Here is a 13,668-nt window from a genome sequence, read left to right on the forward strand (position 1 = left end):
TATTGAAATGTACACTTAAAAACATTAAAAATGGTTAATTTTATGTTACGTGTATTTTACCAAAATTTAAAAGATTGAAACCACAACAAAGTTCAAGAAGAAAGAGCCACTATTTCCCTGAACCAAGACCCTGCCACTGCGTCTTAGTTTTACAAACTAATGGGATGAGAAAAGGAGCCCATCGCTCAATAAAGCCTCAAAGACTTCTAAAATCTGAAGATATTGGCACACCAAGCTTTTCTAATGCCTTTAATTAACTTCATAATCCATTTTGATCTACATTCCCTCTGCTTGTTACTTAATTCAGCTAAAGTTACTATCAACTTTTCAGTAATGATTAATAATGTGCTACTTATTTGTGTTGGCACTTGACCTTAGACAGTAGCGAGTTGAGAAGCCAAAACCTCAGATAAGTCATTACATAAAAAACTCAACCTTTTCTTCCCAGGGCTGTTGTTTTTAATTTGTCTGCTCCTGCTGAGCCCCAAGGTTAACAAGGGCAGGACTTATCTGTTTAGTTTTCACCACATACATATGCTCGATGAACTTCAGTCAACCAAAGCTCTAAGCATGGTCACTTACATTCTGCTTAGAATATTTACACGATCACATCTTCTCTTAATATGAGCAACATGTGAGCCTCGTGATTTACTCCAAAGAAAACAAAAAGATTTACAAAGAAATCTCTCCTTTTTTTTTTGTTTGAGACAGAGTCACACTCTGTGGCCCTGGGTAGAGTGCTGCGGCATCATGGTCAGAGCAACCTCAAACTCTTGAGGCTTAAGAGATCCTCTTGCCTCAGCCTCCCGAGGAGCTGGGACTACAGGCAGCTGCCATGACTCCGGCTAGTTTTTCTATTTTTAGTAGAGATGCGGATTTGCTCTTGCTCATGCTAGTCTCGACCTCCTGAGCTCAAGTGATCCACCTACCTTGGCCTACCAGAGTACTGGGATTGCAGGCATGAGCCACCATGCCTGGCCAAGAAATTTCATTTTTGAGAAGAGTAGAGAGGTACACATTCTACACCAACTCATTGTTTCAGCACCATTAATTACTGGTTATACATCTACACAGAGAAAGGAAAAAGCCAGTTTAATCAAGGTTACTTTGTGTACTTTGCACAGACCCTATCCCCACACCTCACATCTCACCGCTAACAAGGCAGTCTTAACATGGGGTTCAAGTTGAAACCCCCTCGGTGATATGCTATTCTTCCTTCTAATGCTCCCCAAGTGAGCCACAAAGTCACCTTTAAAATTTTACTTCTACCAGGATAACATCATTTTTCATCATTACAGAGTTTTAATTTCTTTTATGTGAATGTGCAGCCTTTGATGTATTGAGCCAATTAAGGGAAACTTGGTTAAAAACCAAAGGTAAAAAAGGGAATTTTGGTAGAAAGTAAAATAGAGAATTTTTTTTGAGGAACCCAAATTGGTAGTAGCTGTTGTCATTGAAAGGAAGTTTTTTCCCCATTATTCAAACAAAAACAGGGTCTGACCTGTGCACCCTGGTTGGCTCTGTCACTCTTGCTGTCCCTGAATCTTCCTCCCCCTGAAGTCTTGGAGGATTTCTCAGCGGCCACTTGGCACTGCTCCTGAAATGGAGAACTTCTCTTCAACATCCCAGCGGGAGGGAAGGTCAAGGTTGTGAGACCAACACAAAAGACAGGGTGGGACAGAGTGATCACACACATTTACTTTGGGTTAAATCTTAATAATACCAAAAATGTCACCTTACCTGGTTTCTCTCATAATCAGAAGGGTCACAGGCTGTGAAGGGGTGGATACACTTTCTCCCACTTTTACACCAAGCACAGCCTGTTGCAACACATACGGGGCATCTGGCAACACAGAAAACCAACTTAATTCCTACATTTTTTAGGAAGGTGCCCATCTTCTAGAATTGCCGTCTGTGGTGCAGCAAGCATTTAAAAGACCCCCCCACCAAAAAAAAAAAAAATCCCTGGACAGACTACGAGGACCCAGGAGGAGAGAGGACAGTCCTTTGAGGCTGGGCAGAGGACTGACTCTGTGGCCTGCTCTGGGAAGCCCTCAGGTTGATGGACTGTAATCACACCTGCAGGGGTGTTGCCATGGCAACCTGAAGCTAAGGTCACCTTTTGGTCTGTTGATAAGAGGAACCGGGTGGATTTGTTTCTGCATCCAGTTCTGCTATTTGTCTACCCTCAGGTGAGTCCCCCTGGAGACTGAGCTCTCTCACCCCTCACCCCTACCCCTCCCAGCAAGGCCTCACTCTCTGGAGCAGCGTCACTGCCCACGGCCTGGAAGATGAGAGACAAAAAACGGTACCTGGCGGCAGAGGGAACGGGGTGCCAGTGTTTGCTTTCTAATCAAATTAAGGAGGAACTGCGTCTACCAATCTATCACGCGTGGGCAACCGTGGAGGACTTGAAAAGCGTTACAAGAATAACCGGAGTTAAAGAAGGAGCGATACGAAGGAATTTGGGGCTGGTCTGGAAATGTTGCCAGGGGAGGCCAGAGGAAGCCCAGGCAGGGAAAAGGGCAGGGGGCTGGCCGTGGGGTGGGGGGAGAGACCCAGACTGTATTTTATACGGTACATTCTCTAAGAAATGCTGAAGCCCTCTGAGACCGTGTCCTGCAGAAACTGCAGTTTTGATGGGAGGAGAAGATACAGACCGGCTTCTGTGTGTTAGGCCACCGATGTGCGCAGGAAGCAGGTCTGCGGTTTGCATGGGTGCCCAGCCCCTGGGGAGATGACTGTACTAGTAAGTGCTTTCCTCACAGGAAGCAGTCACTGCCAAAAGGGCACTGCTGCTCCAGGGCAACCTGGGTTTCAGGGCTAGTTCTTTTTTTTTTTTTTGTCTCACTCTGTCACCCTCAGTGGAGTGCAATGGCATCATAGCTCACAGCAACCTCAAACTCTTAGGCTCAAGCCATGGTCTTGCCTAAGCCTCCCAAGTAGCCGGGACTACACAGGCTCCCACGACAACACTTGGCTAGTTTTATTTACTTACTATTTTTTCAAGAGATGGGGTCTTGTTCTTGCTTAGGCTGGCCTTGATCTCCTGAGCTCAGAAGATCCAGCCACCTTGGCCTTCCGGGGTGCTAGAATTACAGGTATAAGCGCCACTGTGCCTGGCCCAGGTCTGGGTCTTAATTGCCATGTTGTGGGACCTGGGGCAAGTCACTTCCTTTCTGGGGCAAGTCGCTTCCTTTCCTCTGTCCTCTAAAACTGGGCATCAAGGGAGCTATATTAGCTTTAAACTCCCTTTGAGGAATAAAGACCTATTTAATTTTCCTCCTTTTCTCCTATGTTCATGGACTTCCAAGGCTTTCTACATCAAGCTTTGTGTGTTTTCTCCCTAAATTCCTTCTGTTTCTTAGACATAGGCCTTGTGTGAGTCCTCTCTCTAAGGGCCTCAGTGGGAGACAGGTCAGGCTCCTCTCCTAAATGCTCTGGAGCAGCCTCCCACTCAGTTTCACGTTCAAATTCCTTTTCCCCATAGAAACAATGGTCCCTAGGCCAGAGCAAAAGAAACTCACATTTGGTACTCACACAACTGGTCAATCACTCGTGGGTGGAGCTACAAAATCTCCACTCATACAGCTTCCCCTTGTTTCCATGGGGACCTCCCATCCCAACTTCCAACCAGAAACACATTTCTTCTGCCTTCTTTCTGCTTTAGGGGCAAGGAGTGAGGTGTGGCCCTAACTCAGGGGTGTAGGTAGCAGCTCAAAAGGGCCAAAGGTGAGAAGGGGACAGAATGAACACGTTCTTTTGCTGAAGGAGATGTCGTCTTAACCTTCTCAAGTATGACTTCTCCTTACCCCCACACTTAGGCCTTATCTTTCTATCCAAACTCCTAAAACTGTTCTGACCGGGGAGAACCTACAGCGCCCCATCTTCCGTGTTTACTTCAGGGCTGCCTCTTGGTCTTAGGGAAATACACTTCCCTGTTGGCATGAACACTTAGGCACAGTGGCTCTCTCTTGGTGGCCACAGCTGACTTGTCAGGGCCTGAAGGAGTGAGCTGGGCTTATTAGCTCAGGGACTCTCCAGCCTCCCATTAGGCCATGCTCCAAAAGGCACTTTGGAAAGTTCCATTCCACAAAAGAGTTCTTTCGGAAATTGAAGAGTAAAACAAAGAAATAAATTACGACCAATGAGAGAATAGTCAAGTTCCAAATAAAATCTTACTCTCTTAATGATGAACAGTTGGTGAAGTTGAATTTGTCTGATAAATTCCAGGAACCGAAGGAGAATGTCACGTTGACAACCGAAACATCTGGAGCGAAAGGGGAAAAGAAAGTCATTTACGGTGGATTCCCGCTATTGGAGAGCATAGTTGTAAACGCAAAAAAAATAAATATTTTTGCCTCGTCTGCAGAGTGGGTGGGGATGAGCCAGCTGTTTGCTAACAGTTCAATCAGTGTGTGTTCCTTCCCCACAGGCCATTCGCGTCAGGCAGCCAAACGGCACAGCACAAACCTCTGAACAGACTGAACCCAACTCTACTTCCAAGCCTCCCATGGATAATCACTAGGAAAAAAGCCATTTTACAGCTCATTTACATCTCATACTCTCCCTGGGATCACTATCTCAGCTTGTAATTGGCCAAGGCATAAGAATAAAACAAGTCACCAAGCAAGAAGTGCCCAGAACACGAAAACTGGAACATTCGAGAGGAAATCTTGCACCTTCAGAAAAATCCACGCTACAAATATTTACCTAATAAATGCTAAAGCGTGGTTCCCACAATATTCTTGGAATCAACTATCACCAAATCTATGATGCAGGTTTTCTTATTTGCTTTTGAAAACCTAGCGATTGGTTAGAAAACCTTAAAAGGATAAAAAGGGAAGGATTAAAATCTCCATTAGATCAGCATTATAAAAATGGAATATTTCTGTTATCTCCTCAAATATACACACTCCATCCAAGACAATGACTCTGAAACTCCCTTGGCTATCAGGATCACTTGGGAAATTTATAAGAACTGGAATTAAATTAAATTAGATCCACGCCCCTAGATTCTAATTTAATAGGCCTGGGGTGGGTCCACAACCTGTGGGTGCAATGCTCCCCGTGGAACCATGGTAGAGAGCCAGGTTGGGGTGCCCTACATAGAGTAGCACCTTTCAAACCCTGTTCTGTCCCGGGACCAGTGCTAATAAGAAGGTATTAAAGTCATCTTCCTTTTGAGTTAATGGAAATAGTAGGTGGCGCTTTCTAAGTTCAAGTCTTGACAAAGTAAGAAGTTGGTCTGACTTTGCTGGCACCTCTAGTTTTATGACTACAATTTAAGAAAATCCAAGAACTCTTGCATTAAGGTGCTGCTCTATATCACCAAAATTCTCCCTCAAAGCAAGAATTTCATATAAAATTCTGCTCATGTAAGTGGGTATATGTGAAATAATCTTCTGCTCTAAAGTCGGGGAGGTTTGAGAGCTGGCATAACCTCTTAGCAAGAGTATCTGAACGGATGCTTGATAAATGTTCGTGAAAGGAACATATGGACAGGAAGCACCGAGGGATCTCCAGTGAAAAGACTTTCCAATGGAGCCTACAAGTGTCCAATGATGAAGACTGCAGAAGTCGTACTTTTCCAACCACCAAATATGCACAAAACATTATTTGGAAATATCACAAGGAAGCAAATACTCCTAGTCTTTGCTCTGGAAGCACTCAGTTATTCTAGAAGAGATAAAATAACTTGGGAGGAGAAAAACAAAACAATAACAGCACAGTCAAGAAAACCCATATGAATGTTTTGAGTTCCACATAGTACCTGGGTACAAAGATGGGGTGCCCGTGGAGGACCACGAGGATGCTAGAATGACAGGGCCAGTCAGAAAAGAATCTGGCAAGGCCGTGTGGAAGAGGTGACTTTCCTCCAATATTTTAAAGCAGAAGGGGAAAGGGTGAGGCCATTCTAAGCTCGAGGAAGGCCACGGACAAAGGTTTGGCAATGACTGCTGGCTGGCTAAGTACAAGACGTGGGAAGTAAATTTGTTTGCCTGCTCAAAATGTGCAAGATATGAAGTTGGACAGTTAAATTTGTGAATTCATCCTAGAAAAAGTGCGACATAACCTCATGGCTGAATATCATTATGGTCACCAGATGGCCAAGGGGAGTATTTTAAAGGTGACCACAGTGACACGAGGTATGTAGCACTTTTTCTAGGACAAGTTCATCACCTTAATTGTCCAACCTTGTATTCAGTAAACGGTGGGTGAAGGGTTGGGTACAAATGATGGAGGCTCGAAAAGCAACCAGCTAGCCTTACGAGGTGTTCTTAAACACTTCAGAAGCGTGCTCTATAGGCATGCGAGATCCCCATTTTATGACCAAAATTAACCAAAGTGCATTACAAAGGCTACATAGTGTAGACAAAACAGAAAATTGGCCCAATTTTTCAAGTACTTTGGGTCCATACAGCCACCATAAGCCCAGTGGACTGGTGTATTAAATCCCCTTTTGAGGGGAATGAAATTAAATGAGTGCTGTGATGTGAACATGATACTCAACATGATAGTATTAAGACATGGAGCCTCTGGGAGCTGCTTAAATCACGGGGGCTGCACCCTCATGCATGGGATGAGTGCCCGTATAAAAGAGGTTTAAGAGAGCTCTGTTGGTTCTTCTGCCAGGTGAGGACACAGCAGCAAGGCACCATTTACATAAAGCTTTTGCTGCTGAGACCTTGATCTTGAACTCCCCAGCCATCAGAGTTATAAGCAATACTTTCCTATTGTTTATAAATTACCCAGCCTATAAGTATTTTGTTAGAGCAGCCCAAAGGGACTACGACTTGGGTAACTCCAGTTTTCACCAAAAAATCAGCTCCATTAACAGTCATCATTCATTCTAGGAGGCTGATGCCATGAACTTAACTCTACTTCTCGTCTTTCGCATCCAAGGAGACTGGAGAATCTCAGCCTTCACTGAGTGCCCCTGTAACTCCCAACCACCTCCTGCATCTGTCCACTTCTCTCCATCTCCCAGGCTTCCATTCCAGCTCTCGCACTCCCTTTCACCTGGGCCACTGTTGTAGCTTTCTTACCTGACATTTTGGAACTCAGTCTTTCAGTGTTTTGCTTCTCTGGTCTGTTTTCCACCTTCCACCATTCATTCATCAAACATCGACTGATTGTAAATGGCTTACACTGTGCCAGATGCTGTTCTAAACACAGCAGTGAAGATGTCTTTCCAACGTCTGCATCCCCTCCCCATATACGTGTGTGCATATGGACACAAGAGACACACCCCAGGCTTACACATCGGAGGAGAGAGACATGGCACACTGGCCCCTTCCTACAATATAACTGATCATGCCAGCCTCCAACTTAAACCTTTCATCCTCTCATCACAGCTCCCAGGACAGTCTGTGGTTCACAAGGCCCTTCAGGGTCCCCTGGCTGCCTACTTGGGTGTCCAGTTTCTACTCCTCTGCCTTCGACCTTCCCCTATCCCACGTGCCTTAGCCATTCAGAATCTCTTGGTTCTTCAAAGCTTTTTCTCCCCTTCTGACTATCACATACTTTCCCTGGAATACTCTTGCCAACTCTACAACTGCAATCTCATCCAGACGTCACTTCCTCCAGGAACCTTTCCTTGAACTCTTCCCTCCACCCCCAAGTCTAGTTAGGCACCTTTTTCAAGTGCTTCTTATGAAACTCAGAATTTACGCACTGCATGGTAGTGAGCTGTTTATTATTTCTGCTCCTACAGGGTACAAATACCGAAAGCAAAAACCATCTTAGTTTTTTATTGTCATTGCATCCCTAGCACTTAGCATAGTGTCTTGTACTCAGTAGACGTTCAACAGATACTTCCCACACGGAAGAATGCATGCAATGAACTCAAGCTGATGGAACACTAGCAGGTGTATTTTCTCATCTCACTAGGGCATTCCTTGCTCTTCAGATCTCTGTATCAGAACCATTTGGGTAGAGTCGGCCCAGTCGTGTCTGGCTTTACTGCACTCTCCCATCCAGCTTACCCTCCACTGTCACTGGACACATCTGAGGGTGGGGTTCTGGAATCGAGGAGTGAGGTAGAGCAGAGATAAGCAAGACCCCAGGAAAAAGTGGGAACCAAGAGGTAGGGAGAGAGTGGAGTCTACAGAGGGGGAACTATTCAGATTCTCTGTTATTTGGTATTCCCAAGTTATTCCTTAAATGATCCAAAGGCAGGAAGTTCACTTTCTTTCTTAACTTTGTAACAAAAAACCAGAAGAGCCCATATACCTTTGTAGGTTGCTCTGGTGGGGATGGTACAGGTGCAGGTCCGGTTTGGCTGACTTCTGCCCTGGCAGAGGTCCCTGCTGGTATCCACATTCCTCACCACACACTTCGAGTGTCTTGGAGAGAAGCTACCCACCACAGTCACGGTAGTCTGTGTGGGGAAGAAGACACAGGGAAAAAATGATGTTTTTGTACCTTTCCACCCATGCTGGAACCTCGCATGAACTCACCCTTTGACCTGCCACAGAAAGAGAATTTTTCAGAAGAGCTGATGTAAAGAATAGATATTTTATTGGTTATTTAGTTTGCTCTTTTTGTGAATAGCATTTGACCATTTTTCTGTTTTGTGTGTATTTTCTTATCAATGTTAAAGAGCCCTCTGCATGGTGCAGATATTAATCCTTGGCTATCATATTTCTGACACATATTTTTCTCCTAATCTACTGTTTGTCTTGTAACTTTTGTTGTGGCATTTTCTACCCCTACACAATGTGTTTTTCTGTAATCAAATACAGGGTTTCTTGTCTCAGCTACAAAGTGCTTCCCAAACTCTAGCTTACAGACAAACATAAAATTGTTCCAATGTCATTATTTTGTTTTTTAAACTTAAATGTTTAATCCATCTGGAATTTATTTTTATGTATAGTATGAGAGAAAGGTTCAACTTTATTTTTACCCAGATGGTTAATCAGTTATGGCATAACCATTTATTAAAAAAGCAAACCTCTTTTCCCACTTAACTGAAAGGACACTTTTTTATATATTATCGTATATCTGAAATCTATTTCTGAACTCTGCTATGTTCCAATGATCTATTGATCTACTTCTATTCCAATGTTATCAAGGTTTTACTACCATGATTTGAAATATACTTACCATCTGAAAAGGCAAGTCTTTCCTTCTTTATCTTTGTTTTCATAATTTTATTAACATTTCCTAGACACTATTTATCCACATCAACTTTAAGGTCATTTAATCCAAAGGAGTTGGGACTGGGAGTCTAACTGGAATCATATTAAATAGGTGCCTTGATTTTAGAAAAATTTATATTTTTATGATGCTAAGTACTCCCATTCAAACACATGACTTTTTCCCCCATCGATTCCTCTTTGATTTGGGGCTCATTTCAAAAGCTGTGCCTTGATCTCTCAGGTGTTAAGATACATTTGTCGACTGTTCCTTATTGCTAATATTATTAGATAATAGGTAAAGAAGGTCGCCTGGGAAATCTACTCTTAAAACTAGTTAAGGGTTTGTTTGTGGTCAAACTTATGATCAGATCTGGGGGGGAGGTTATGTTTGTGCGTGTATGTGTGTGTGTACTTTTATATGTACAGGGATATTTGAGTATGTACATGTGTGTATGTGTACACAAGAGACATACACAAAAAAATCTCGAAATTTCCCCAAGGCAACTTTTTCCCAAAGAAATTACCCAAAGGAACAAGGCAGTCAGGTCTCCTGTTCAGAAGGCAAATTAAAGGATAAATATGCCAATGAGGGACTCCTTTTGTATCGGGTGGTTGAGGGGATCTGGTGAGAAAGGGAGTTACTATGGGAAGCTGGGAGTGGAGGTGGGGACCTTATCACCTGCTGTGAAGAGCTACAGTCCAGACAGCCTGGAAGCGGCCATCTTCTGTCACGCTGCTGCCTTCCGCCCGGACCGTCTGCATTGCCACCTAAGACTCTGCTGTCTCCCTGGTCCTCTGATAAGCTTGCTAAGTCGATTCTAGTCCCTGGGGATCACCCCAATCTTTCTGTTTTCAAGAAATTCTGTTTCTGGGACACAAAGCAAGTTCTTTCAGTCCACTTTACCGGGACTGAAGTCCAGCCGTCTCCAGGGAACCTGAGCCTGGTAACAAACCCCAGGCCATTTCTGCTAGTTTGTCTTCAACAAATGGCTGAATTCTCATTTATAATAATATCTTCTGCATTTACTGTATATAAGTGTACCACACATCCTGGCACACGATCACATGTTACCTTGTATATATATATGTCTTAAATTAAATCCATTGCTCAAACATAACAAGAGTATCAAAAAGTTGGGTTTTTTTTTTTTTATTTTTGAGTCGGAGTCTCACTGTCTTGCCCTGGGCTAGAGTACCGTGGCATCATCGTAGCTCACAGCAACCTCAAACTCCTAGATTCAAGTCACCTTCTTGCCTCAGCCTCCTGAGTAACTGGGATTACAGGTGCCTGCCACTATGCCCAAGTAGTTTTTCTATTTTTAGTAGAGATGGAGTCTCACTCTTGCTCAGGCTAATCTCCAACTCCCAAGCTCAAGGAATCCTCCCACCTCGGCCTCCCAGAGTGTTAGGATTATGAGTGTGAGCCATCAAAATATTTTTAAAAATTCTATTTTCATCAACTTTTTAGAAATTTTCCATATTTCCTTCTAGTTCTCACATACATACTTTTTACATAACTATAAACATGATTCCATTTATTTATTCCATAAATATTTATCCAGCTCCTAACATATGCCAAGTGCCGCACAAGGTAGCGAATATATCAGTGATCCAAACACTTATGTACTGTCCTTGGCCTCAAAGAGCTCATAAAATAGAAGTATAGAACATTCCACCAGACTAAAACTGGGAGGCCACACAGTATCGAGAGGTCATTGAGTGGTGACAGTAGCCTGAGCTTGGATGGTACAGTGGTCGGGCAGAGTCGAGGTATCCTTCAGGAGTAACTAAGGCAGGATGGTAAGTGGTATGTGGATTGGGAGGGTGTCAGGGAGCTGAGGGATGGACGGAGGCACCGTAAGTACCAGGCACTAGGATGGGACACACTGAGGGGGAGGTAGACTTTGGGTGGAAGAGTCAAGATTTCAATTTCGCATGTATTTTGTTTGAGAGACTTCTGTGACAATCAAAAGGAAATGTCACACTGGATAGGGCCTGGATCTAGGTGGAGAAATCTGGGTGGGAGATAAAAGAGACATGAACATATGGGGAGTTTATAAAGTCATGGGAGTGGGTAAGATTGTCTGTAGACAAATGACGGAGTAAGAAGAGAGGAAGAGCCCAAACCGGGCCTTAAATAGCTTCAAAGAGTCAGAAAACGAAGGAGCAGCAAGGGAGGCCAAGGCACGGCCAGAGCGGAGGAGGAGCACGTAGAGGGGGTGTGCCACAGAAGGCAATGGAGCGCCACCAATTGGCCACCCACAATGAGAACTTTATGGTGTCTGCTGGAATGGCTACGTGGAGTTCACCTGTGACCTCAGCAAAAATAGGTTCAGGGTTACCATGGGACAGAAACCAGGTTGGAGTTGACCTGGGAAGACAGAGTGTGTTTTCTCAGGTGCAACGGAAGGAAAGTCAGTGCTTTAAAGGTCTATTTGTGTGACTCTGGGTCCCAGGAGAGAATGGTTAAAAAGCTGAAGCCTTGGTTTAATAATCCCAGAGTGGGGCGGCACCTGTGGCTCAGTCGGTAAGGCGCCGGCCCCATATACCAAGGGTGGCGGGTTCAGACCTGGCCCCGGCCAAACTGCAACCAAAGAATGGCCGGGCGTTGTGGCGGGCGCCTGTAGTCCCAGCTACTCGGGAGGCTGAGGCAGGAGAATCGCTTAAGCCCAGGAGTTGGAGGTTACTGTGAGCTGTGTGAGGCCAGGGCACTCTACTGAGGGCCATAAAGTGAGACTCTGTCTCTACAAAAAAATAAATAAATAACCCCAGAGTGGAATCCTTCCTAGGTTGATGGTGCTTTGTTCAACCAAACTGGAAAAGGAAGGCGTAAAGACATAAAGGGTCAGATAGGCCGCAGAGGTGGTGGCGTGTCATTATTTATACCCGGGGCCAAAGAACTCTTTGCTATGCAACATTCTATCAGGCTGACGTGAGGTGTTATACCTAACCATTCTGGGTGCTGCCAAACAGTGTGGTTATTTTCAAGTGATTAGTTCCATAAATGCTATCGCAATAGGAACTTCAGTCTTAGGGCTTTTCTTCTTTCAAGTTATTTCTCAGGATTCTAAGCCTGAAATTAGTGCTTCAAACAGAATGAATATATTTATGACTTTTGAAGCATCCTGCCAAATTGCTTTCCAAAAAGGTTGTGCTAATTGGCATTACCAACACTGGGTGTTAGCTTAGCTTATTATCACTTTAATTTGTATTTATTTGAAAACTAGTGAGGTCGAACATATTTCCATATTTATATCTACTTTCTCAATCTCCTCTTGTTGAGAATATATGCTTTTGCCCACTTAAGTTTTGGTGCCTTGATGTTTTTCTTTTAATTTTTCCTAGGTTTATTATCTTATAATTAATATTTTGTTGGTGGCAAATATTTTCCTGAAGTGTGTGCCTTAATGAATGCTTGCTTCTGTTGTACAGATTTTTTAAAAAGAAAATCATGTATATGAATACCTTTCTTTTGTTATTACATACTATGTTGCTTTAGAGGTAATAAAATTTATACTTTCAAATTATCTGATATTCGATTCCATTTTCTTGTTGGTTCCTCCGTGATTTAGATTTTTATATACATTTTCCTAATAATCTGAATTTTATTTTTATATTTAATGTACAATTTGAATTAAATTATGTTTCCATAGTATAAGTCAATTATCTCAACATTTTTAATGAAATCATTCTTTTGCCTCCTTTTATTTTATGATATCTGATCTTTTAAATTTTTATACCTATTTCTGTGCTTTCTCCTATGATCTATGGATCTAGATTCCTATTTCTGAACCAGAATCCTGCATTAAATTATTGTTGCTACCTCTGTATTTATGTATCTATCTATCCATCTATCATGTTTACACTTGAATGTGAGTGATCTTAATTGAATAAACGTTTTTCCAAAACATATTTTGTATATTCTTTATCAGTTCAGATTATTCCAGATGAATTTTATATTAATGTTAAGAAAATTCCCATTCAAAAGACATTGAATTACACGGCATCTAGAAAAATAGATTGAGGAAGAAGTGACATTTTTATGGTATCTTCCTACTAAGAAATGTAGAATATGTCTGGATGTATTTAAGATGTTTTCCATTATCTTCCAAGAAAATACCTCATATGTTTTTTGTTTTTATTTGTGTTTATGTTTCTCATTGGTAAGCTTTAACTATGATAAACTATACATGATAAAATATATATTTACTAAACATATAATAAATAGCCTTAATAGACCACTGTTCTGCTAGCTAATTATCTAGCTAGAAAGAATGGCTTAACCTAAGCTGTTTAAAGCCCAAATCACTTCAGTATGTATCTCCGAGTAAAAAGAATTTAAAGTATAGGATAGATACCTCACTAAGTTTATATCTGAATTTTTTTCTTTTTTTTTAGGAATAGAACCTTTTAGTAATTGAAGTTGAATGTTTTTTTAACCTGACATGTAGAGAAGTTATTGATACTTGAATATTTATTGAACATTACCTACTTCATTTGACTTTTATCCATTTGAATAATTTTT

General features: G+C 42.4%; 1 protein-coding gene across 2 annotated transcripts in view; it reads right to left on the bottom strand.

The window, feature by feature from the left end:
• PLXNC1 (plexin C1) overlaps positions 1-13,668 on the bottom strand; it is a 150,304-nt gene that overhangs the window by 80,586 nt on the left and 56,050 nt on the right. For both annotated transcript variants that reach the window (XM_053584249.1, XM_053584248.1), the window contains 4 exons: positions 8,236-8,383; positions 4,183-4,270; positions 1,741-1,843; positions 1,502-1,597 (listed from right to left, as the gene is read on the bottom strand). In XM_053584249.1, the coding sequence (XP_053440224.1) occupies positions 1,502-1,597; positions 1,741-1,843; positions 4,183-4,270; positions 8,236-8,383 (435 nt within the window). The remainder of the gene's footprint in view (positions 1-1,501; positions 1,598-1,740; positions 1,844-4,182; positions 4,271-8,235; positions 8,384-13,668) is intronic.

The sequence above is a fragment of the Nycticebus coucang genome, chromosome 3, assembly GCF_027406575.1.
Source record: "Nycticebus coucang isolate mNycCou1 chromosome 3, mNycCou1.pri, whole genome shotgun sequence".
Classification (NCBI taxonomy): Eukaryota; Metazoa; Chordata; class Mammalia; order Primates; family Lorisidae; genus Nycticebus; species Nycticebus coucang.